At 37.4% G+C, this 26,528-nt stretch overlaps 2 protein-coding genes across 3 annotated transcripts in view; one reads left to right on the top strand and one right to left on the bottom strand.

Annotated features, from left to right (window-relative positions):
• Positions 1-3,767, bottom strand: part of LOC137996634 (protein NLRC3-like) — a 66,339-nt gene extending 62,572 nt beyond the window's left edge. Inside the window, exon 1 of one of the 2 annotated variants that reach the window (XM_068842140.1) lies at positions 3,654-3,767. The gene's annotated coding sequence lies outside the window, so the exon portion shown is untranslated. The remainder of the gene's footprint in view (positions 1-3,653) is intronic. The other variant, XM_068842141.1, reaches the window with a different exon arrangement.
• A 5,695-nt stretch (positions 3,768-9,462) lies between these two features.
• LOC137996633 (chromatin modification-related protein MEAF6-like) overlaps positions 9,463-26,528 on the top strand; it is a 17,282-nt gene continuing 216 nt past the window's right edge. The window contains exons 1-8 of the mRNA XM_068842139.1: positions 9,463-9,580; positions 11,959-12,071; positions 20,682-20,769; positions 21,738-21,783; positions 22,643-22,705; positions 23,244-23,277; positions 24,289-24,346; positions 24,751-26,528. The exon at positions 24,751-26,528 is cut by the window's right edge and continues 216 nt beyond it. Of these exons, the coding sequence (XP_068698240.1) occupies positions 9,494-9,580; positions 11,959-12,071; positions 20,682-20,769; positions 21,738-21,783; positions 22,643-22,705; positions 23,244-23,277; positions 24,289-24,346; positions 24,751-24,768 (507 nt within the window). The 5' untranslated portion in view covers positions 9,463-9,493 and the 3' untranslated portion in view covers positions 24,769-26,528. The remainder of the gene's footprint in view (positions 9,581-11,958; positions 12,072-20,681; positions 20,770-21,737; positions 21,784-22,642; positions 22,706-23,243; positions 23,278-24,288; positions 24,347-24,750) is intronic.

The raw sequence follows: 26,528 nt of genomic DNA, 5'->3' as shown, positions 1-26,528 counted from the left end.
AATTCGGCCGTGGACTGATATGTCTCTTGCTGACCAAATATTCAGGAATTTTCTTAAAGAATCTAGTCGATCAAAAAAATTCTTTTTGGCTGCGAGTTTTTCGTCATAAGAGAAGTAGACTCCCAGTGCATAGATTGGTTCTTCATTCATCCTTAAACTTTGAAACGTGTCTTTTCGATGGCGTAGAGACCCTAACCACAACAACTCTGATTTCGACTGATTTATTTTTAATCCAGAACAGTTTTCGAACTGGGAAAGTAAACTGAATAGATGCCTTAGAGAGAAAGGCTGTGGTGTCATCTGCGTACTGAGAGAGCTTCAACATATTTCTTTCATCAATTTTAATGCCTTTTATTTCTTTTGAACTTCTTATGGCATTACCCAGGATTTCAATTCCAATGACAAACAAGGTGCCTGACAGAGGACATCCTTGCCTGACTCCTCTTAGTAAATTGGAATGTTTAGTAGCATATCCGTTATTTAAAACGCAACTAGAAATATCGCTGTAAATTACTCTAATCCATTGCCGTAACTGTGGGCCAAAGTTGAGTACTTCTAAGCACTTCGTGAGATAATTTCCATTCAAGAGAGTCGAATGCTTTTTCAAAATCGAGAAAAACAGCTAGACCAAGGATGTTGTGGGTTTTTGTAAATGACATAATGTCGGAAATCGTTCTAATACTTTCTCCAATGTACCTACCTTTGACATAGCCTGTTTGACTTCCATTAACAATTTTAGAAAGAACTTTCTCCATTCTGAGTGCAATGGCTTTTGTAGCGATTTTATAATCGTTATTAAGAAGGGAAACTGGCCTCCAATTTTTCAAATATTGCAAGTTTTTGTCTTTCTTTGGTATCAATGAAATAATTGCTAGCCGTTGAGAGATCGTTAGGAGGCCATTTTCAAAGCCGTAATTAAAACTGTCAACCATAAACGGTGCGACCACGTTCCAAAAGTATCTGTAAAATTCAATTGTGAAACCATCAGAGCCTGGTGTCTTGTTGTTTTGGAACTTATTAAGAGCTTCGGAGCGTTCCTCTATCGTTAGTAAGCCTTCGCAACTTCTAGCTTCTTCGTTATCTAACTTTTTCAAATGGGGAGACTCGAAAAAATGTTTGAAATCGTTTGATTCAGGATTAGTATTTTTTGAGAGGTATATTTCTCTGTAGAATCTTTCTTCTTCATCCAGTATTCCTTTTGGATCACCCTGAACAGAGCCATCATCTGTCATCAATGAAGTTATGTGTTTTTTCCTGTGATTTCTTTTTTCTAAGTTTAAAAAATATTTATTATTCTTTTCGCCGAATTCATACCAGCGTGCTGTGCTTCGTACCATTGCGCCTTGGGTTTTTCGTGTAATTATTTTTGCCAACTTATTTTTTACGCGATCCATATCCGCCTTTGTCTCTTCACTGAAGTGTGATCTGATTTTCTCTTGCAATTCATTGAATATTTGTGTTAACTTTTTTTCTTCGTCGCGTTGTTGCGATGCTTTTCTTTTCGAAAAGGCAATAGTCGCTGCCTTAATTTCCATTTTGATTAATTCCCAGAGAAGCCCTTTATCAGTCACATCATGATACTTTAAAACGAATTCAGGAATTTTTGCTGTAATTAAGTCAACGTATTCTTCATCAATCAAGAGAGAATTATGAAGTTTCCAAAAACCTAGACCTCTGGACGCTTCTTTCTCACAGTGAGCTAGGACTAAGCTTAACGCAGAGTGGTCTAAAAAAACATTAGGAACTATTTTAATAGCCTTCAAGGACGAGCAAATATCTTTAGATAGCAAGAAGTAATCTAGTCTGCATTGAATTTTCATTGACGGATTGCGCACTGGGGTTTTTTACTTGCCATGTATCAACAAGATCATAGGTTTCCATGATCGAAAGGTTTCATGATCGAAAGGTTTCATAGGTTTCCTCGAAATCGGTTAAAAAAACTCGGCCTTCGGCCTCGTTTTTCAACTCGCTTCTCGGTGTTTGGATATCCGATGAAACACTCCTTCTCGTGTTTGATATATTACATCCAAAAAGTTGACGTCGTTCGGTAGTCTTGTTCAACCCTCTGACATTCAAAGATAAAAACTTAAGCTCCATTTGATATACGTTTTAGCCACTGGCAACCTATTTATTACAGAAATAAATAGACAAATGAGCCAATGATACAGCACTTTGGTTTGCTTGTTGCAGTTGATTTCGTTAGCATTAAAGCGGAGTATTAAAGACACACAAACCGTAAAGACAAACAAATTTACTACATATAACACTTAACATTACCTGTATACCAATAGTCGGCATTTTCTGTCTGAGACGAGTGTAAAGATCCGAAAGCTTTTGATAAAGGCACTAAACAACGCTATTTAAATTTCAAAGTTAACCATTTGCCATAATACGTCCATAAAGTGGAAATTTCTTAGACTCTGGCCCGTGATAAACGACATTATCGATAACTAGTTTTTCGATATTGAAAAAGGCTTTCTTCTTGTCTTGTTTGGCTTTTTTAAGAAGCGGATACAAAGCTTTCCTCATCTCTTCCACCTCGTTGGGAAAGTCATCAGCTACACCATATCTTCTTCCTTTCGGTAAATTTTTGATGTGGGATTTTATGAGCTTCTTGTCTTTGAAAAAGGATACTTTCGCAATTATGGGCCTCGCTTGTTCTTTTTTGTTGGTACTCTTTCCAGCGATGGGATGTGTCGGAATTCTATGTACTCTTTCAAATTGCCTTTCTTCAAGGTCGTCGTTAGAAATTTGCATTTCTTTCTTCAAGAAATGTCTGAGCTTTCTCTCTGTGTCGCTTGGTGACTCATCTTCAGAGTCCTTAATCCCAAAAAATTTAATATTGCTGCGACGATTGCAGCATTCTTGTTTGATAATTCGGCGCTCTAGCTGGTCTAATTTATCAAGCTTTTTATTCGCGACACCCAGCTCCTATTACGTGAAATATTAGCTCAGAGAATTTTGCTTGATTGGGTTTAGTGTTGCTATTTACTTGGCACCAAGTACTTTTGTATTTTCTGTATGCCATAAAGCCCAGCCGTAATTGTAACTACTTTGAAACACAATAAAATCTGAAATATTCAATATTTAGTCTCCATAGAATAAAAAGAACATTACACGTTGGCTCGAAGACATGAATTTTATGTTCTCGTGGCAAGAACAATATCTCACTCGTTCGCTTCGCTCACTCGTGAGATATTGTTCTTGCCACGAGAACATAAAATTCATATTTTCTCGCCACCGTGCATGTAGCTGCTCACCACCGATCACTACTTTCACTCATCTAGTACTATAACTAATAAAAAATGCACAAGGCACATACACTAATCCTAAAGGTCTGAAACAGATTTTCGGCTTTTGAATGAAGTCTAAAATAGGTTGTCGAAAATCACATATTTTGGTCGCATTTGGTCTGTGAGGGAAGCTCTAAAAACCCCCACGAAGAGAGTTTACAAAACCGGGCCACTTATTGACATATCCCTTAACGCAACGAAGGATACAGAAACAAAAGGAATATTCAACTTCAATGAGATGTAAATTTTAGCCAAAAGTACAGTTAGTTGTCGGGGGATCCTTGTGCTAAAGGGTCTCTTTCACCAACCGAATAAACAAGATCCCAAAGCAAGATCCTTGTCATCTCTTAAGACACTTACCGTTGAATTATTGCTCAAGACTGCATCAGATGCCATCACCATACGGACAGCGTTTAAGTGGAGGAGGCAGGAAGAAATCGACAAGACAACGACGGGGAAGATACGAAGTGCGATCGACGGTCGACGCCCAATTTTTCATTTCCTTGTAGAGTCACGTGATCCATTTGTTTTCCCAGCGACCCCAGTCTCAGCCGGTGGGTTTATGAAGGTAATCGAAACTTCAAAATTCTCCCCCCACCCCCATTCCTTGGCAAACCCCAGGCATTTGACTATTTTTTGTGTCTGGGGAATGGGAAATTTGACCTTTGCCTGCCTTGCATACGGTGAGAGCTACTGAAATTTAAACTGACCAATCAGAATTCAGCGAGAGGGAAAACCTGTGCTATCCTTGTGCTATCCTACGTCACGCCAATTGTTTACATTCTGATTGGTTAGATCGGTGGACATTCGCTCAGTCTTCTGTTGTGACTCTCTTGACCGTCGCTTCTTTGAACTCAGCGAGACAGAAATGACTTATTGTTCTGGCAATCAATTTGCCAATCCACTTTATCCAGTTTATGGATTGGTCTAGCATGTGATTAACAACCAGGATCGCTTTTGAACTTTATTCTGTAGAAGAAGAAGACGTTGCTGAGTGAACATTTTTACGACGAAATCCCTTGGTTTATACTGTTCAGCACTTTGATGTCCGATAACTGATCAATCACATTTGGTCGTCTGACCATATGAAGTTTTTTCAGCTCTTGTTTGTGTCCATCATGATCGAACTTCAGGTGAAGCGCTATGCTGCTTTATGCCAACTTCGGTGGCTTGTGATGAGCTTGCCTGCTGCCCAAATTGTTGTTGTATTTTGGCAAGATTGGTCTTGGGTTGGAACTTAATAGTGAGGGGAACAATTTTTCGTTCATCTGCTGTGCCAGACAACAAACAATCCTGTCGGGTGTTCCATGTGCTTGGTGAGTCTTGCACGACCATCGTCTATCAGATCTGGATTGGAGTTTTCTTTCAGTGATTACAACTTGCGATCGTTCTGCAAACATCTACGTAGCATGCAGCACTTTTTAGTGACTCGAGGATCCCCGGCCCGTTTTGCTGTTTTGCTGTTTTAAACGGAGTCCTGCCTTTTGTGATCTTTTGTGAGCTGTTTGTCTTCAGTGCTTGTACTTTTTTGTTTGTTCCTGGTGGCACAAAGTAACTTTGATGATTTCAAAGGACTTGAATCCTTAATTGAATTAGCGATTTTTTTATTAAGGAACCATTAAGTGAATGGTACACAAAATTAGGAGAAACTGTTGGTTGAATAGACAATATTTGTAGACATAATTATCTACCCAGTTTAAGTACTTAGCTCAACAAGTTGTTTGGCTCCACAAGTTTCAGTTTCAGGCCAGGTACCCGAATTCACCCAGGTACTGTTGCACACTACCATAGTTCTTTGGAAATTGAATAGCTCCTTGAACACCTGGTTGCTTGACAAGAAACTTGATGTGTTTGTTCTCTACATTGGTGAATGCAGCCACTAACTGTCCATTGTGGATAAACTCCAGACCAACTCTTCTTTCAATTTAATCTTTGTTCTTCGCAGGGCATCAATAATGGTGTCCCTTATAAACTGTTAGTTTAAAGAGTTTGTTTAAGTTATTTCCCATTTCATAGGGCACTGTGGTTGCCAGATTCACTTTCAAACTTATCATGGAAATGTAAATCAATACCAGTGAAAAGTCAGCCCCTTGAATTGTTGATAGAAAATTTATTTAAATGCATATTGAAACATCAGTTGAGGAATATTTTTTTTCCCACTTTGTGAACCTAACATACATTGCTGCCATTTGTTTATTGCTTGGTCATTCAATGTCTTGATCACATCAAGTAATTTATTTTTCAGGTATTGTGTATCTTAATCTAAAAACTTAACTGTTTGCTTTTTGGAGCCCTTTTGCGGCATATTTAGATAGGCAGGAAATGTTCCACATTTTATGGTAAATAGTTCTGCATAGTTTTAAGGAACATTGCAGCCAAATCTAATTGAATATGAGACTAAAATATGCTGTTTGACATTTTGTGAATTTAAAGACTATTAATATTGTTTGCGCTTGTTTTAAAAGGCTTAAGGTTGGCACTCAAAAGTGTTCCTTCTATGATCTTATTCTGTAAAGATTACCTTCGGAGAATTGGATCAAGGCCAGTTTTTTCTTCTAGCTTCTTTCCCCAGTGCCCTCTGAGAATGGAGTTGATTTGGTTTTGCCCAATATTGAAAGATGAACAATGCCTAAACCAGCCAGCCACAAGGAATACTTCATGGTGCTTTTTTACAAACATGGGCATGAGGGTGCTCGTAAGCATCTGAGCATTGTTTCGCATGCTTAAGTGTTATTATAAATAATCTATTTCTCTAAGAGAGTGTTCTTTTCTTGTTGGTCATTCAAAAATTGTTGGAATAGCTTGTTTGAGCTGTTGGATAGATGCAGAACATTTGATGAGGCCCTCCTGGGGAGAGGAGTCCTTGTTCCCTTTACATATTTGCTTGTGTTTCCTTGTTCCCCAAATTACTTTCAAACCTGTTCCCAGCTTTTTGATCCCTAAAATTTAAATTGGTTTTCTTCCCTTGTTCCCTAATATATTTTGATATCGTTAAAAAAACCAGTGAGGAACATTAAATTTTAGTTACCTAAATTTTGAAATTTTAGATACGAGATATTTTATTCATATTCTTACATTTTTATGTATATATTTCTTTTTTTCTTTAATATTATTTTGTGGAAACCTGTAAAATAGCTTCAGCTAAGTGTTTCTATCCACGTTAAATAAAGATTATGTATGTACATGTATGTATGTTACTCTGTTCCCCAGTTTAAATTAGCCATGTTCTTTTCTTCCCCAAACCCCTGGGAGTGCCTCTTTGTTGATGTTGATTCTCTTATTGGCCTAATAGCAATTCACTGTTGAATTGCAAGACACAGCAAATTCTTATTTGGGATTGAGGGAAAAATAAATTTTCGCACAATAAAAGAAACACAATTTTGACTGCCCCTTCTAGATCTTGCTCTTTTCAGACATGAACCAGGTTGTTTGCACCTTTCTGGCGACCTGCGGGAGGGCAAGCTCTAGAAACTCTTCCTTAGCGAGCCTTCCACGGAAAAACTTTCCAAGTCTGGCTTTCCGGTGTTAGGGGCCGAGGTTTTTGTGCAAAATTCATCAGCGGCTTCCTTGCAGCTTCTAAAAGGTGTTCCTTCGGGCAATGGTTAGTAAACGTTTTGTAGTGCTTATACAAATTTTCGCTACTTGAAAATGTATGTTCACGCGAAAAAAATATCAGCTTGACAATTTTTCTTTCCCGATACTCCATTTAAAATGAACGTGAGCGCCATTAGTAATAAAGGGCCAGAAAACCATTTAAAACATTTTGTGGCAATTTTTTTGTCAACAAACTTGGGTTATCGGCGAGCAGAATTCGAACGTGACCTGTTGTGCTTTGGCTTTTATTTGTGCTTTTTCTAACTATCCTAAGACGAATTCAGGCTGGTATTTTCGAACCAAGTGCAAGAAGACAGCAAAACCGTATCGATATTTATTTGAGTTAACTTCGCGAATAAAGACTTTGACCGCGTCCTTGCGTAGATCAACAACAATGTCATTTACGAACAACCGAAATGCACTGTTTCCGGTGAAGGGGCAAATGATTGACAGGATAGCACAGTTTTGACTGCCGCGCGCACTGCGGGAGAAAGTTCCGTATGCAAGGTGCGAGGGGTGGGGAAAATTGAACCAGAAGAGTCAGGTTTCAACTGAATTTTTTTTTTCGGGCACCGAAGTCGCTAACAGCCATAAAACACGTGTTTGGACGAAATGGAACAGTTTAACCCTTTAATGCCCAATAGTGACTTATAGATTTTACTCTGTCTAACGCCAGACGATTTTACTCGTCAAAGGGAGACCCCTTGGGCACTAAAGGGTTAAAGGAAGAGATATGGCATTTGTGAGCGATTAGCTTACAAAAAAGGTCTTCAAAAGTTGGGGACAGACAGACAAATCCGACGACAGGTTAGGGCATTTAAACACTATTTTGGCCCGTGGGGGCGGGAATTCGAACGATCCAATCTTCAAAAGGTTTGCCCGGCGGGGGGGGGGGGGGGGGGGCAGGGGGAAGTTTCGAGTTGATCGGTGAACAAGCACGATGTCAACGTCAAACAGCAAACGTCAAACGTCGTGAGTGAAATTAGGGTTTTGCCAAAAATGTAAGAACCCAAGTTCCCAAAGGAACGAGACAAGTTAAAATGAGAGAATTTTCACGATTTTGTGACAAGCAAGAGCCTCCCGTTTGCCGTTGGCCGTAAACGTCACGCTTAACCTCTCTGTGTTTTTCCTAATTTTTAAGTTGTTTTCGTCTTTTTTATTTCTCCAATTGAGAAAAAGAGAACAGCACAAAACAAAAATAATAAAAACAAATGGCTGGTTATCTGCCTGGCAGGGGAGGACTCCCTTATAAAAAGACGGGGGAGCTCGTCGTTCCTTTTAGGGTTTAAAAAGTGGTTTGGTACCTCTTAGGGTTTTCAGCCTCCAAAGGTCCACAGTGGGAGCTTTTAGGGTATTGAGCCGAAAAATTATGACAAGAGATAACGTATTGTTTTAGAATTGGTACATCTTAAGGGTGGGAAAATTTTGACGCCACACCAACAAAACAGGATCTTGGTACCTTTTCGGGGTCCTTTTCAAAATTTTCGACGAGCATGCCCGTCCTCTTTTTTCCTTGTGCGTGCTGACTCTCTGGACTGGTCAGTGAACTTTGACCACCACGGATGGCCGATGTGATGATGATGATGATATTATAACTTCCTCAGCGTTCCTACTAATCTTAGCTTCCCAAATAGATTAGCTTTTAAGTTATTCTCTAGGGAGCATTGTACTTCAGTAAAATGTGTTTCTCCCTTTACGGGTTTTAAATTTACGCGTGCTTCAGGAAAAAAGTTTTTTTTTGCCTGGTTTTATTAGGCCGTCTTTAACTAGCTGCATAAAAAAGGCGAAGTAATCATTTTGGACCATAAAGACATTTGTTTTTGAATCTTTCATTGATGTAGTAGTGGTGTGAAATACGAAAGACACATCGGGTGCTTACCAGTTTAGCCAAATAATCTGGATGGAATGATCGTTGCATAAAGGTAAGCGATTTTCCAAATTTAATGACCAACCGGATGAGAATGGCGCTTACCATTTCCACCCTGCATATTTACTCGATCTTGTGAGAAAGGGCCTGGAAACGGAACGATTCTCGCAAATTGTAAGAGGTAGTCCTCTTTTTCCGTTCGGAATGGAATTAGGGAAATGCCTTCACCAGAAATAACACACAAACAGCGGTGACAAACATCAGATACAAACGCATTTTTGCAATTATCTTTTACTTGACGTTTCGTATTCGTCTCCATATATCTTCAGAAGACGGTGACGGTTCATACAGTCGAATAGTTAATAAGTTAGGGATCCTGTATATTTAAACTCCAATTTTGTATTAATCGTTACTTATGAAGATGTATGCAGAATCATACGAAACGTCAAGTAAAAGTTTCAAGTATGCGTTTGTATCTGATGTTTGTCACCGCTATTTGTGTGTTATTTGTGGTAAGGGCATTTCCCGAATTCCATTCCGAACGGAAAAAGAGGACTACCTCTGAAGGTTATTTCCGAAACGATTTTCTGGAAAATTCCCTTTCCATTTGACCCCAAACCGAAATTTCCTGATTTTTTGGCTAAATGGTAAGCACGCATTGTGTCCCTCTAGAGCAATGTTTTTTTACTACCCAGAGTGCCCCGAGAAGATCCAACATCCGGGAGTTTCAGTAAACAAAATGCAGGACAAGATGGCGGCCCCTAATAAAGTGACAGATACGAGAACAGAATTAGCGGAACTTATCAAGAAAAGGGCAGAGATAGCAGTAAGTTCCCTTGATATTGGTAAATATTTTCGTAATCATAAATCTTAGGTGGTCTCCGATCGTGGCTAATGTCGTTTTTAAGAGTCAATTTCTCGAAACTAACAAGGCAATCTTGACTAAATCGATGACGTCATCGAGTACTGTTTGGGCGCCAAATACGTAAGTATATGTACAGATTACCAGAAAATCGATCGACAAGTCTTCATAGAAAGTATTTATTTCAGTTTTTGCCGTAGTTAAGCGTAAAATGCGTTACTAATAATATTTAAAACTGCAAGAAATTCGTTTGAAAAGAGTGAATCTGACACCACTGGCAGACCACCCCCTGTTACTGTTGTTTTTGTTATCAATCTGTAGAAGGATAAATACAGAAGAATAATTATTACGGGGGTTATGAGGCAGTGTGGCCCAGTGGTTAGGGCGCTTGCCTTGAGATCCGGAGATCCCGGGTTCAAGACCCGTTCTGACCACTCGTTGAATTTGATCCTGGTACTCCCTGGTTCAACTTCCCAGCTGCACTTGTAAATAGCCAACTGGTTTGCCTCCGGCCAGTTGGGATTCTTAACAGTTGTAGTTGTTATGTTCTGTTGTTTCGTTGATTCATTGGCCCTGAAAAGCCCCTATGGGGAGAGGTCAATTAAGTATGTATGTATGTATGTATGTATGTATGTATGTATGTATGTATGATTTGCTCGGCAAGGAAGATTGAGAGGAAATAATTCAATGAAAGATCAAACAAAGTGCTCGTTTCAAATGAGTCCTGTATAATGTTTTTTTGGTCATTCCAAGCTGTTTAATTAGGCATCATTTTCCGAGATCTTTTCTCAAACGTCGGTTAAAGAGTCATGAAAATTGACAAGGCATGCAACACCGAGCCGCCTGCTGGTGACCTCATCAGTTGTTCAAGCTGGAACTGACGCCAAACCAGTGAAAATTTTCTCACCCTCAAAACACCAGCATCTGATCGATTAGGGATATCCCCATTTGAGCTTCATCTTTCAAAAATTCACCAAGAAAGGTGATCCTGAAATCCATAAATAAGCTTTCTCAACATGATTGGTGCAAAAATCCACAGACAAGGAATTTGAAGCATTTGGGGTTAGATTCAAATCTACCAAACAGTGCTTTTCATCTTTCCGAGCAGTTTTAGGCGTCAGCGGTTTGTGTTGCACTGATTGGTAGATTCGAATAGACTCGAATGCTTAGAAATCCTTTGGTCTGGTTTCTTGCACCGATCATGTTGAGAAAGCTTTATTATGGATTTCAGGATTGCCTTTCTCTGTGATTTTTTGAAAGATGAACCTCAAATTCGGGGAAGGCATGGGAACATTCAAAATATCCATTGGATGCTGGTGTTTTTAAGGTGAGAATTTCACTGGTTTGGCATCAGTTGCAGCTTGAACAAGGCAAGGTCACAGGCCAGAGGCTCGCTATTGCCTGCCTTATCAATATTCTTGACTCTCTAACCGGCAGTCGAGAAAATATCTCACAAAATGACGCTAAAACAGTTTGGAATGACCAAAATAACATAACACAGGACCCTTTATTTGATCTTTCATTGAAGTATTTGATTTCAAACTTTATTGACGAGCAAATCACAACTGCCGTAACATTCTTTTGTATCTATCCGTGTACAGATTGATAACAACAACAACACCAACAGAGCATGGCCTTCCTGTGCTGACACTTGTTAAAAAGTACTAATTTAAGCAAACTTTATGTACATGTACAATTCTGTAAGGTTTAAAAACGAGCAGCAGTGTTTTGTTTGTGAGGGGAAGATAATTATTAGCATACAAGATAAACAAGCCAGGCATCATTACTATTCTTTATCTAAAGAATTCTAATGAGGAGTGTTTTATCGGGTTTAAAATTCATGCATGTGAGGTTTTATAAATGTTTTTAGAGGCTGTTAGACTCATGAATTATTAATGAGTTTTAAACATGAATGTTATTTCATTTGTGATTTGTCACCTTATACAAGGTCAGTGAAAATTGTTTAGAGGCCAGGGAGAATCAGGTGGTTTTTTCTGTTCCTGAAGAGTGCAACCCTGAATATTTCTAGTTTTGGGTATAAAACAAACTTTGGACGTAAAGACAACTCTTTCTGACATCCGTCACCATTCCTATGATAGGAAAGTTTGGGAAACCTTGAACACCAGATTTATGCCTTTGAGGGCAGTTATTTAGACACTTATTTCATTTGTGATTTGTCACCTTGTACAAGGTCAGTGAAAATTGTTTAGAGGCCAGGGGGAATCAGGTAATTTTTTCTGTTCCTGAAGAGTGCAACCCTGAATATTTCTAGTTTTGGGCATAAAACAAACTTTGGACGTAAAGACAGCTCTTTCTGACATCCGTCACCATTCCTATGATAGGAAAGTTTGGCAAACCTTGAACGCCAGATTTATGCCTTTGAGGGCAGCTATTTAGAGGACACACAGCTCTATGGCAATATCATCAGAGGATGGGATAGACTTTTAACCAACAAGTAAGTTAAAGTAACACTTAGAAAAGGAAATTATGTTAGGGAAGTAGAATGAGACAATTAATTATTATTTTTTTACATAATATTATTATGCATCATTGAGTTGATGCAGGAAAATACAAAAGGGATAATTTATTACATGGACACCCAAATTAAATACAAGTTTTATTGTGCTTACGGGCTAGCCTGTAATGCACAATGTCATCGGGGTTGTCTGTCTGAGTGAGTGAGTGAGTGTAAGATCGCCTGGCATAAATCACTAAACTAATGAGGTCATTATTTAATTTTAACAATTGATGTCCATTTTACAGTTGTTCTTTTTGCGGCCTACTTGTTGCCTTATCCTTTCTTAATTTTCCTTATGAAAAGAGAAAGTTTAGACAATTCATGGCAAGATTTCAACAACCGCATGACAATTTGGTTGGCAAACCTGTTGGGGAAGACAGTAGGATTTGAGAGGAAAAACAGCCTTTGGAGTCAAAATGCCCATAAAACCTCTCCAATGAGCTTTCATGTTGGTATTTCCGTAAGATGTCTGATATTTTCGAATTTCGAAACATTTTTTAAAATCTCATCAGTTGTCATCAAAGGCAACTTGCTCTCTGACACTTGCCGACACGATGTGCATATTTTTGTCACATCATGATTTCTTATGCAAAAAAATCATAATCAATTGACCATTTGTTTTGTTTTGCTGAAATTGAAAATATAAATTTTTCAGATGTCTGATATTTAAGAACTTCGACGGGAAAATCGGGAGGTAAGGCATCATGCAAATGAAGATACCTGATGCTATCAAATGACTTGCTCATAATTTGTTTTCTCTCTTTGTACATGATCGCCAGTGATACAGAATTATTTGACAAAAGTATTAAACCTTGAGAATTACCAGTGCTCTTCTTGAGTGAAAAAAGAAAGAACAAATCCAAAGAAAGGAACTCTGCGTTGACCTTGGTTTTCAAACAGTATCCGTACCTACTGCCGGATTCCATCATGACTCTTTGCACACCTTACTTCCTCTCGCCTTCCTCTCCAGTGAGCTTTCAGATTTATTTTCCAGCCATAAGATGGAGATATTTTCGAATTTCGAAACATTTTATAATTTCTTCATCTGATAAACAACTTTATACTTTGACATACCAGTACATGTAGGCCAATAGAAGGGATATGCATATTTTTGGCATGTTGAGATCGAGATGTTTAATGCCGAAATTTTGCAAAAATTTAAAATACAAATTCTTGACGGGCAGAAGTAAATTTCATTTTAGATGAAATTTTTTTGTAGACTGAAAGTTGCTGAGACGGTAAAAGAACTTGAAATTTGAAAGTTGATAATCTAATTTTGGTAGCTGACTAAAACTAAGACCAACGAACACCAGAAAGGTCACGAAATTAACTTTAAATAATTTTCCGGGAAAAATGTTGTGATTTTCATTCAAGCCAAAGAATTTTCACGGGAAAATCGGGAGGTAAGGTATTATTAACATCGCTCACGCAAATGAAGCTACCTTAAGCTATCAAGTGACTTGCTCATAATTTTTCTCTCTTCTCTTCCTTCGAAATTCACTCAGTTTTTGTAACTGTTACAGTAGCCACATGCAGTGTACTTTATCCAAAAAACTTAATTGCAATGCTCTTCGTGCATTCCATGCATTCATTGTCAACACCCATTACAAAAACATGTCAACAATCACACAAGCAATACACTGAATTCATAAATGGCGGCCAACCTGGGTCGACTGGCGGCCAGACATGACATCGAGGCGTTTTAGGATACACACGCCTTATTTTCGAAGGAGGAGAGGAGAAAATGAACGATCGACATGAGGAAAATTACATTCCTGGTTCTTCTTTAAGTGGGAGAAGGTCATCGGTATTAAAAAAATGATGAGCTATGGTTTTGGCTGAAATGTTGGAACGATTCTGCTTAAAGATTAAATTGTAAAGAGGTAAATTTTTAACTTTAGTAAGCTTACATCGTTCGGCTTACTAATGTATGCCTCAGGATTTTGCTGCCGCATCACTGATTAAATCTTGTGTACCTCCTCTTTCAAACAAGGAAAATTTACAAATTTTAAGCATAAGAGCCAAAGAGTGGTTACAATAACCGGCCTTACACGCCACCCAAGAACAAGCGGAGTTCCACAACACCTCCAGATGCAATACACATTACTATCAGTATCTTATTACCTTCACACGGCAAACTTGAGTTTGCAAACTCAAGTTTAACAAACTCAAGTTGGAGTGTGTGAACGGCACAAGAACAGTCAGCAAACACGTTGGCAATTTGTTGGCGACAAATAGAACTTGTCTCTATTTTTGCCAATGGTTTGCCAACATGTTTAACAACTGTTGTTGTGTCTTTCACACACACCAACTTGAGTTTGCCAACATGAGTTTGCAAACTAGTTTGCTGTGAGAAGGCTGCTTTAAAATTGAGCAAAAGCAAAAACAAGAAGGGCTTGTTGTTGCTAGTACATTCTATTCTTAAGATACTCTTCCTCCTAGGTTTATAGGTTTCTTTATTTCCACAGATAAAACAATACAAATTAATAATACATGTCACAGAAATGTGGAGTGGAGATGTGCGAGCAAAAACCCACAGGGTTAGTAGTGTTCGCACACCTAATCTAGCATTCATACAAGGTATTAATATTAATATATAATATTAAATAGCAGGCAGACATGATAGACTACATTGTGGAAACCAAGAAATAAAATAAAATAGACTACAATTAGGTTCATTAATAAGTTTGAGTAAGAAAGTAAACAAACAAAACTGACGAAACAAAGCAAAACAATGACAGTGCAACTACAGTTAAACAAGATGTCCTTCTTGGGCTTTGGATGTAAACAGATGAACTTTAAGCTCATTTCTAAAGCTTTGGAGAGAGGAAGCGTTTTTTGTATGAAGGTACTTTATTCCAATTATTGGCTGTGGCAAATCTAACTGAATTTTCCATAATTCGTTGTTGGCCGAGGTATAAACAGATTTTGGTTTGATCTTGCACATGTACATGGGCCTCTCTGATGTTTGTGAAATAGGAGTCATAAATATCAGGAAGCAAGTTATTTTGATGTTTGTATACAAGCTCACCCATTTGTAATTTAGTAATTTGAAATACGTTCAGTATACCTAATCTAGTAAACAGGGGTCTGCTATGATCTCGCCAGCCTTATTGTGTTATAATCCTTAGTACTCTTTTCTGTAGCAGTAGTAAACAGTTTAATTTAGTAAGGTAGGTACGTCCCCATGAGACAGTACAATACGACAGATGTGAATAAATTAAACTATAATATAAATGTTGCAGTTAACTTTTCATTTCAGTTAATTTTTTTTAACTGGGCAATTTTTTTTAAACTAGGTAATCTTTCTTAACTAGGTTTTTTTTAATCAACTGTCTAAAAAAGGGGTTTTCCTTTTTTAGGGGTGTAGTTAAAAAACAGGAACTTGGTTTTTTAGGGGGTATGAAAAAAGAAGGAAACTTTGCTCTTCTCCGTTCTACTTGTCCTACCCGTCCCTCATCTTCCCCCATTATCCCTATCCTACCCCACCCTTTCTTCACGGATCTATCCCCCCTTACCTTCCAGTTACCTCCCCCCTTGGATATCCCTTATGCCCACCCCCTTCTACAGCACTTCTCACAGACAATTCATACTTGTCAAGACTTTTTTTTCCACTCATCTGAACTTGAACTTGAACCCCTATCTCTGGATCTGCGGTCCTCTCTCTTATCCACTTGACCACACAAGCAACTCAAGCAAACCTCTCATCATAATTTATAAATAAATATTTTATTGTTCATCCCAGGCCACTCTCGATCCAAACTTTAATTTATTCACATTTGGACACCAGAGCCATGCACATGTTGTAAATCTTGTAGCACTGATAAAATGGAGGAGTCACGCTAATGCAATAGCGTAAAATGAAATCGATTTCTATGGAGAAATACAGGAATTGAAAAGATTTGCAAATAACTTGTTATTCAAAAGGTGATTTTTACAGGAAGGGCAAACGTTTCTTGAAAGAAAAACAGAGAAGAAACCCGGCCTGTCAGGAAACGAAGATCAATCTGAGCATAAACAATTAACAAACTGGGAACATCAGATGATTAAAAGAAATGGGCTTACAGCAACGGCAAACATCAAGAAAGTAGCTCTAAAATGGGAACTGTTTCAAATCTTGTCCCAAGTAGATAGTCGAATTTCTCACAGAGGACAGAAGTGTGAAAAACAGTAGTTGCTTTTAGGAAAAGTAACTGATATAAAAAAAAACATTCTGCCCGAGTAGTGACCAAGTTTGGAAAACTCCAATCACTTATTTCTCCCACTAGATTGGATCTGTAGCATGTAAACAGGCCATTTTGCAAAATGAGTAAACAAATTTTCTTTCAAGGTAAATTGAAGTTTATTCATATTGTAGCAGTACCAAATAATAATACCATTGTAACGTTATTGTAATGTAGTTACTTTCCGGTAGTATACTGCTCTTGTTAATTGAAAATCTGTGAGAGAAATATTTATCAATCTTGTATTAAACAAGTTATATTTCCAAAGGAATCATAAAAAAATATTACTATTTTTTCATTTCCAGAAGTAGTCCTACATCCTGTACTATGGGCAAGACAAAAAAAAGGGTTTAGCTCTGAGGAAGGGCTGACAATCAAAATGCCAGCTTTCAAATTTCTTCACAGTGGTCAATTTCCCATATCAACTTCACTTGATAAACCCGTTCTTTTACTTCACTTTCCCACCGACACAGCACCACAGCTTCTTTACAATCTAACCCCTTTATCCTACTTATTCTTAACCCAATGACCAAGACAACGGTTGTTTTAGACTAAACACTTCAGATAATTGATTACTCCAATCACTACAATACATGCCAATCCCATGCATGTGGAATGCAGTGTCTCGCACTTGTACACTGACTGCAGACTAATCCTAACTCAGTTATTAAAAGCTAACTATTTTAAAATGGTTGCTTAGACTTAAATACTGCTTATCAGCGCTAATCAAATGGGTGCTTAGACTTAAATACTGTTTAATATCAGCAATATTTATAGACAGTCTGCAATTGTCATACGCCTCCTGGTATGCTAACTGTTTGAAATAAAATGGTGCGTAACCCTAATCACTAAATTGAAAGCTTAACCCTAATTCCTAAAATGCAGGCAGTCTACCTAACCATACATGAAAACTAATCATTCAAAATAAGTGCTCAGTAACCCAAATCACTCAGCTGAGCATTTGACCTTAATCACTAAAATTTGTTGGCCTTGAATAGCACCAGAGAAAAGAAGTTTACCCAGTTTTTGAAAATTTTACCTAGTTAAAAAATATTACCTAGTTAAAAATAAAATCACCTAGTTAGAAAAAAACTAACTAGTTGGAAATAAAATCACCTAGTTAAAAAAAACTAACTAGTTGAAAATAGAAATTAACTGAAAACAAAAATTAACTGCAACATAAACATTTAAAAATATTCAAGGTACTACCAGCTTTGTAAATAATGCCAACACATACATGTAGATCTTCAAGAGGTTTCCCCTTCTTCCAGCTGGTTGGGACAAAATGGTGCTTTCCAGCGGCTTTCCCTATTAAACTTCGTGATTTCTGCCTCGTAAAAAGCAGCATTTTCCCCACCAGAGAACACCTAATACTTTTACCTTTCGGAAAATTTTGCCTCAGTTTTGTATAAGAAATCTCACCAGAGTTTGAATCAACAACGCACAAATCGCACCCTGCTTGGCAAAGTTTCGCTTTTTGTACAACAAATCTGGATCCGGATTAATAAGAAAACTGTCTTTCCCTTGAATAATGTATTCTTCAACTCTTAAAAATGCAAATGCAACAAAAAGAAAAACAAGAGCTCTTTTTAATTTCTTCAAACAGATGACTTGATTTTACACAATTATGCCATAAGCTTAAGCCGGATCGAACGATGTAAGCTTACTAAAGGTTAAAATTTACCTTTTTACAATTTGATCTTTAAGCATAATCGTTCCAACATTTCAGCCACAACCGTAGCTCATCATTTTTTAATACTGATGACCTTCTGGCACTTAAAGAAGAACCAGGAATGTAATTTTCCGCACATAGATCGTTCATTTTCTCCTTCCCTCCTCAAAAATACTGCATGTTTATCCTAAAACGCCTCGGTGTCATGTTTGGCCGCTAACTCGACCCAGGTTGGCCGCCATTTATGAATTCGGTGTATGTTAATAGTGTAACATTCATTACCCATAAGCACATGTCCCCCAAGGGACCTACATGTATTAATTTTTTTATTCAGGCCGTAGCATCCTTTATGTAAATACATATGTGTGCACTTGAATTATTGGTAGGATTTCTCTAAGAGGATTTTCTGTTCTAAGTTCAACACTCGAAGAGATATTTCGTATACCAGCACGGCCATGTAATATCCTCTATTTACTCTGTCTAACACCAGACAATTAATTTTACTTGTCAACTGGGGGTGTCCTGGGGCACCTGAGGAGTGAATGGGTTAAAATCTCAACAAGAACTGTCAGTGCCATTGTTGTGCCACTGTCAGTGCCATTGGTTTTCAGAGACAGGCATAGCTCAGTCAGTTAGTGCTTGGCCCTCTGAGCTGGAGATTGCCATTTTGATCCCTGCCTCATTGGATCGACATTTGTTTCAACTTTACTCTGATCCGTGTACAATGTAGCTGTACCTTTGAATATCGGTAAAACAGAACATTGACGGAGGAAGCGGGATGAAATGTGTGCACTGACTGAGGGCCACAAGTTTATCGTAACTCTAGTTCACTGTCAAAGACCTTTACCTTTTTTTACCTCTATTTTAATACCTAATAAGATAAATGTGCACTGTACTGCTACTGTACTGTACTGGAGTTTAAAGTCACTGTTTGCTAGGAAGGCTGGTATGTACTTTTGCTGCTCTATGAACCTTTCTTTCCCAAGAGCAGCACTTAAAGACTTTACCCTGTCCAATGCCAGATGACTGGCTGTCAGTGGGATGCCCGTTAGGGGCAAAAGGGTTAACCATACCTAGGTCTGTTCAAGACCAGGAGCTCATCAAGGGGAGCATCTATTACAGACCGCTAATTCCCTGGGTCAACCTTTTCCTGAGTAAATTTATTTTAGGAAGAGTATCACACATGTATTTCCTTTGACGCTGAGATAGCGCTGTTTTGATTTGTTTTTACAACAGTAGGTGTGCTGAACCTCCCAAGGGAGGCATTCTAAAAATAAATCTACGCGGGAATGTGTTGGCTCCTTTCCTTGATGAGCTCCTGTCAAGACCTTTTTGCCCTTTTTCCCTTACATGTATTTTCTGTAGAGAAGCTCAAGACTTACATGTATAGTTACAGTTAGGCTAATTTGCATGAGGAACTGTAAAAAGAGACTTGTTATGAGGTCTCCTTGCTTCGCGACTGAAAACAACTAGAGTTTTTGTTGTTGTTGTTCATAAACAATATTTTTGTCTATATTTCTTGCCTGGCTTACGCTTTCCAATAGTGTACTATCACAAACAGCCCTACTTATACCGTAAACGTCCATGTATAAGCCACATCCGTAGATAAGCCGCACCCCCGATTTGGAAGCGCAGATTTTGGAAAAAAATGAAAACAATACAGTTTGAAGTTTCAGTAGAGTTGTATTGCTACAAACAACGAAGGACAAACAATCAAGGTTTCGAAACACCGACATAGAAGTTGTGGCTATCTTTCACATTTATCAAGTCTAAAGAAAGCGAAATTTTATTTGTTGTGCCTTCTTTTCCATTGGAATTTACACAATGTTTAACTTAAAATTCAAGGTTATCACTTCGAAACATGCCATAAACTTGAAATTCCTTCGGCATTAAAAAGACAAACAAACAAGTGCTCAGTAGCCAAGCTTTAAATGTTGGGAGGAGTCTGGGCCAGGGCTTGGCCATCGTCTGGGCATAACACAGAAAGCACGTGCATTAATGCAATCATTTCAGTTTCTATTTCATTAATTAATATTACAATACTCCAGGACAGAACAGGAGCAGGAGCCTGATAATGCAGTCGACAAATTTGCCATAAAAAAACAACGAAACAGTTGGCCATTTACCTTGCGAGTACTCTCAAATTTTGTGGTACTTAATTGCACGTTGTGAAAAGATATGCGTGGAAGTGACTGGCCGCAGACGTCACTGCAAACAGCTGTGCGGAGGAATGTAGATTCCTTGTACGTTGGTGTTTAGTTGTTCGAGTAAAGCGAAAATTAATCCCTTGAAAGAACTCTTGGAGAGGAAGACTCGCTGATAAACACTCGAAGACACAAATGGCTCTTTTGGGAGCCACCACTGAATGAAAAAGTCAATGAACTACAGCAACATGCTCTCATATTTCTTTATGGACATTTCTTGACATCGTAAGAATTTGTATGAATATTAATTAGCTTTTTGAGAACTCCAAACACAGATGTATCCATGGATAAGCCGCACCCTTGATTTTTGGCTTCAATTTTGTGAAAAAAAGTGTGGCTTATACAGTCATGGACGTTTACGGTATATGAATATAATGTATTGTGAAATTTTCCAGATGCCAGAATGCTTTTTTGTATTTCAAAAGCTACTTTCACTTTTTCCGTGCAGAACAACCAACACAAAAGTCGAAAGAAGAAACAGAAAATTTAAGGATGCTGAGAGGTTATTCTCAAAATCATCCATCACATCACATGCTGTAAGTGAACTACCTTGCATTTCTTTTTAATGATAAAAGATTTTTATGTAGCATAAAGCATAATTTAAGTTGCATTGAATGGCCCATTCCCATTTTTGTGGCAGGTTAGTGCTTAACAGAACTAACGACAAAACAAAATTAAAGGAGTAAAATTAATACATTCAGAGTATTAAAGCACATTAAAATGTACACAGAGGTACTCAAGGGCACCCAAAAGTGTACATGTACCAAGGAATTATTTGAACCACAACATAATCTGTGTGCACATAGACTTTACATGGAAGTTGCACTTCCCATTGCAAGAGCTATAATTGAAAGTTAGAATAAAGTTGCACTTTGCTTACAAAGTCCAGATTGCCATTGCTCACACTTGTGGTGAAAGTGATATTTCAAGGGGCTCAGCATACATATAGGGTGGGCACTGGGCAAATTGGCAGCTTGTTAACATGACACTGCCAGGTTGTTTTCATCATCATCTGGATTTCCAGCGGTTTTGGGAGTGCAGTTGACATCTTTCTCCCAACGAACAGCTGGATCACTGTTCCTCATCATTTGATTGTGACGTCGCAATTGTATTTTGTATTCAGCCAATTGTATTTTGTACTTGGCAGGCACACGACTTTCTGATTGGTGGAAAATACAATTGGCTGGACCAGTGACCCAGCCGTGGTATGCACGAAAGAATGTAGGCAAAAGTCTGCTGACCCCCCAATCAGAACTTCAGTGATACCCGATATTTAGATATATGCAGATTAATCATATGAAAAGTGGCAAGTATGCAACTAGCATTCAACCTGTCAGTACAATGTAGTACTTATGGATATCTCACCAGTAAGTCAAAGGTGACTAGTTGTGAAAGCGGTTCTTTTTAACTGAGTGGTTACCGGTACTCTTATAAGTGCTATTCAAGGAAGCCTGTAGTAATAATTTTTGGAGCTTAAATTCTATTGCTGTCCACTGTACTGTAGGCAATCGCAGCTGGGGGTGGACTTACTGAACCTCTTCCAGAAAAAAGTAAGTTTCTTTTGCAAAATTTAACTATATTTAGTTTAACTATGGAACAAGAGTCTTGTAATGTTTCTTGTTTTGTGCTGTTTTTATTATTAGCAAAAATGAAAAAACTTGTTCCTATAAACACCTATAATTTTTATTGCATAAGCTACCTACATGTATTTTGTACTAGTTTTTGTCGATGGATAACCAAGACCAACTTGTGTGTGGTCTTGAAGACACTACACTGTAGGAGAACCCTTCCGAATTTTCATGCTTAAACTAGCATGAATTCAATAAAAACCTATTTGGGGAATCTTCTGGTCTTAGATTCACTTAAAATCATGTAAAAAAGATGTAAAAAATAATCTTTTGAATGCAATCAAAGAGTCAAGGAGGTGAAAATCAATTTAATTTTGATAAAAATGGTTACAAAGGTCAACGTCCGTCCACTCTATTATTAGTGGTAATGTTGGTCATCATGGCTTCAAATAATGGCTGACTTGATTTAGTGCCAAGATAGTATCCGCATCCCTATGTTTTGATTACGATACAGTCTGCAGACAGGCCATTTATCAGTCTAAGTACTTGTCTAATACAGCAAAGACAAAATTCTTCAATCAAAAACGGACTCAGTGAGGGTAACACAGTAGTAACCACAAACAAGGGTGCCACCGTACATGTATTACACACCATGGGCTAATGAAGACTAGCATTATTGGGGCCAAAGAGCCAGATCAACAATACTAATGTGACTTGGCGTCGAGACGTAACGATTAACCCTCATTTACAACACAACTTTGTTGTGGCATTAGTTAAGGTGTTAAGGCTAAATATGCTGTTGTTTAGAACCTGAATTTTTCTGACAATGTTGCTTCTACAGAGGAGCCTTCTCATTCTGACCCAATTCACCATCAGCATGGTCACATGGGACGCATTCACAAGGGTATGTTCTTATCTCCTGTAGATGCAAAGAATACAGCAGTTACAAAAATGAACTGAAGTTGACTGCAACATTGTTTTTAAAAAATAATGTGCAACGCATCGTACAGGTGTACAGTGTATTTCACTTCACAATAAAAAGAAGTAGTAAACAATAAGTATTTTTGTTATTATTGGATGATTAAGATGTAATGACTTGTGTGTAATTATAAATGAGATTAATGAAAGAAATGAACATACTTGAAGTTTCATTTATAAATGAGATTATCTTATTAATTGTATTGACATGGAAATGAAAGGAAAGGAACTTTATTTGAGTATCTAGTCATTCTAGCGCTAGAGCACTAATTGGGGACACTGTAAACTGAAATTAACAACGAAAGCAAATCAAGTCAAATATTGGTTTTTGAGGAGAGGGAAAGAAAAGAGAACATAATGTTGACAATTCACCTGTAATAGCCAAGCCATCTCCTTTTTTGCGTGTAACTATTAATAAAATATCCTATTTTCATCCTATCTTATGCTCTTTTTTCAACCCTTAGGCTCCCACAAGAAAAGAAAGCATAAAAGACATAGGTAAATGTTCTGTTCATGTAATTTCTTGCATTAAGGATGCACATGTTTAAGCTTTTCCTCCAGTGTGCATTGGATATAAGGTTGTTAATAGCCAATGAAGCACAAAGCAATAAGTTAGCCAGAACCAATTTTGTATTCAGCATGATTGTAGTTGAATGAATTGATTCTTAGTTTTATAAAAATTGGCTAGGCCAAAACATATACTCTTTCTCTGCTGAGAATGAGACTAAATAGACTGTACACTTCTTTACTATTTTACTCTCTCGACTAGTAGACAATTTTACTCTTCAATTGGGGCCACTTTAATTGTGAATGGGCTGCCAATATCTAGGTCCACTTAGTAGGTATGACCCCTTTAAAGGATGTGAAGCATTTACCACACTCATTTTCCATTCAGGGTAAAACATACCCTCTACCAATCTCAGATCCAGTAGACTAATGAGAAATTATCACAGTACCACTGACCCTGGGAAACAGCAATCCCACCAACAGTAACATTAAAGTCAATTATTTTGAAAACATCAAAATAATATGCCCAATTCATATCATGCATGTAAGACTATAATCTCATGCAAATGTAAAATATTTGTTGACATAATTATTTGCAACTGGCATATTTCACATGAGTCCATATTTACTGGCATTAACCCTTTCGCTCCCAAGAGTGCCACTTACATGTATAGATTTTACTCTGTCTAACACCAGACGATTTTACTCGTGAATGGGGAACCCCACGGGGTGAAAGGGTTAACAACAGCTAGATTCACTCAAAAACTATGTCCCCATTAAGTTCATTAACCCTTTCACTCCCAAGAGTGCCACTTATAGATTTTACTCTGTCTAACGCCAGACGATTTTACTTGTCAATGGGGAACCCCATGGGGGTGAAAGGGTTAAAATAGCAGACCTGTGTATAATTCAGGTTTTGCTACCAAAGGTAAAAACAAATTTGATTATTTGTGACAATGATCATTTGAGATGTTTGGACTTAAAATTTCCATTTTTCCTCAGAATTGAATTGCGAGTTAAAAAGGCTGGTCACAGGTCTAGAGAACCCAGTTTCGGAGAGGTAAGTTATTTTAAAGATACTTTCTTCGCTACGCATGAGAGATTTCAATATTAGCTGAGACACCTTTAAAACAAGCTGTGTCTTCAGCTCTAGGATTTATTAGAAAACTTGAGGAAACCGGTTCTGGAAGTATACTTTCCTTAATTTTAGAGAGAGATCATAACCAAATTCTGGAGCAAATCTTTAACATAGGAGTATGGACAATGAACAATATAAACATTAATTTTAATATTCTTTCTGACGTCAAGATTTCTTAGAAAGGAAAACATCACCCTTCCAGTTTCCCCAGTGCCCTGTAATGATTCTGAAAAATAATTATTATTATTTCTGTGGTTAGATGAAAATGTTGTTGTTTTTTTCACATGTGTTTCATTCTTTTATTTATCTATTTATTTATTTTTCAGGATGAACATGAAGATTAAGATGAGGCCAGACAATAAAATAATAATCATTATGGAGTTGTAAGGGAGAAGAGTGAATTTATAACGGGAAGTAAACTGTTGTGAAAAGTGCTTTTGTATTATAATAATAATAATAATAATAATAATAGTAATAATAATAATAATAACAATAATAATAATAATGATATTATTATTATTATTACTAGTTATAGCTGTCACTAAAGTGCCAACTAGCCAGGCTTGCGTGACCTGGTGCCTGGCGGCTGCAAACATCATGCGGCGTACTCGTGCAGCACTCTCATTGGCTATCGCTACGGTCAACATTTCATCGCTTTGGTCTACATTACACTCAAATTTGCAGCGCTTCTGAGATTTCGTCCTCCTAAAAATCTTCTCGTGGCTCTATAATCTGCCGCCTTTCCAGGCCTTCTGTCTTCAGAAGGCCTGACATGTTGGCAATTATTATTATTATTATTATTATTATTATTATTATTATTATTATTATTATTATTATTATTATTATTATTATTATTATTATTATTATTTAAGACGACATTTCTTAATTTGTGAGACATGTTTCAATGTTACAAACATCATCAGTTACAGAATATTTAGAAACGTGCATGATTAATTATGATTAAGTGACAAAAATTGATAACGTATTTGAGGGAGTTGCAAAGTGTTGGAAAGAGTATAAAGCCTACAGTGTAAGTTTCAAATTAATTATGCATGTTTCACTTTGTTGTTGTGTAGTCCTAACGGTTTCTTCCGAATGTTCTGTAACTGACAATGATGTTTGTAACATGGAAACATGTCGTAATATTCTTAAAAGTCACGATTTGCTTTCTGCTGTCTCGACTTTTTGGTTCTATTATTATCATTATCATTATCATTATCATTATCATTATCATTATCATTATCATTATCATTATCATTACATATGTGATCAGTTGATTGAGAAAACAATCCGTAATCTGACTAACAGACCAACTGATTGATTGATTAGTTGGTCAATCATGTATCCAATCAATCAATCTGTCAGTCGGTTCGTCAATCTGTTATCCTATCCATAAACAACCTTCCCTGGGTGTCCTTTTTGAGGAGAGGCCTGGTGACTCAGGCCTTTTGAATAAGTGCATTCATACTGCACTGCAAAATATGTTTATTCCAAATTATTGTGATTGGTTGGTTTCCACATCCAAATTTGAAGTACTATGCACATAGAAAGACAACCCATAATTTTCAGAATACAAATACCTATGGCATAATTTTTCTGTACTAAGGTAGTTTCAAACACTTGCATGTATTTTTTTCTGAGAAAGCCAATTTGTTTCATTGTATTAAAGGTTAATATTTCACACATGGCTGGACCATCCCTGTCATTTGGCATTCAGTTGAGTGTCGTAAACCAAACCAAAGAATTACATTGGTCAAGAGCCACTGACAGTCAATAATAAATATTATTATTATTATTGAACCAATCATAGCAAATGCGTGGAGCCGACACTAAGCACAGGCAAATACTTGTGAGCAAGTCACTGTTGATTTTGTTCTTACTTGTGATTGGCTAAGAACGTGGTATGCAAATTTTAAACCAATCACCAAGCCATATCACTCGCGACACTCAATTGAAGACCCTCAATTTTCGATTTTGCATGTATTACCTAGAACTCTTTCATCTATTAGCCAATATCAAAAATACCATAATACTATTTGTTTGTCCCTCCAAAATTTTGCATAAGTATTGTTTCCAGTTTCTTTTGGGACCATTATAAGTCCCA

Source organism: Montipora foliosa, chromosome 3 (assembly GCF_036669935.1).
Source record: "Montipora foliosa isolate CH-2021 chromosome 3, ASM3666993v2, whole genome shotgun sequence".
Lineage (NCBI taxonomy): Eukaryota > Metazoa > Cnidaria > Anthozoa > Scleractinia > Acroporidae > Montipora > Montipora foliosa.
The sequence above is the reverse complement of the archived record's forward strand: the minus strand, read 5'-3'. Positions and strand labels throughout refer to the sequence as shown.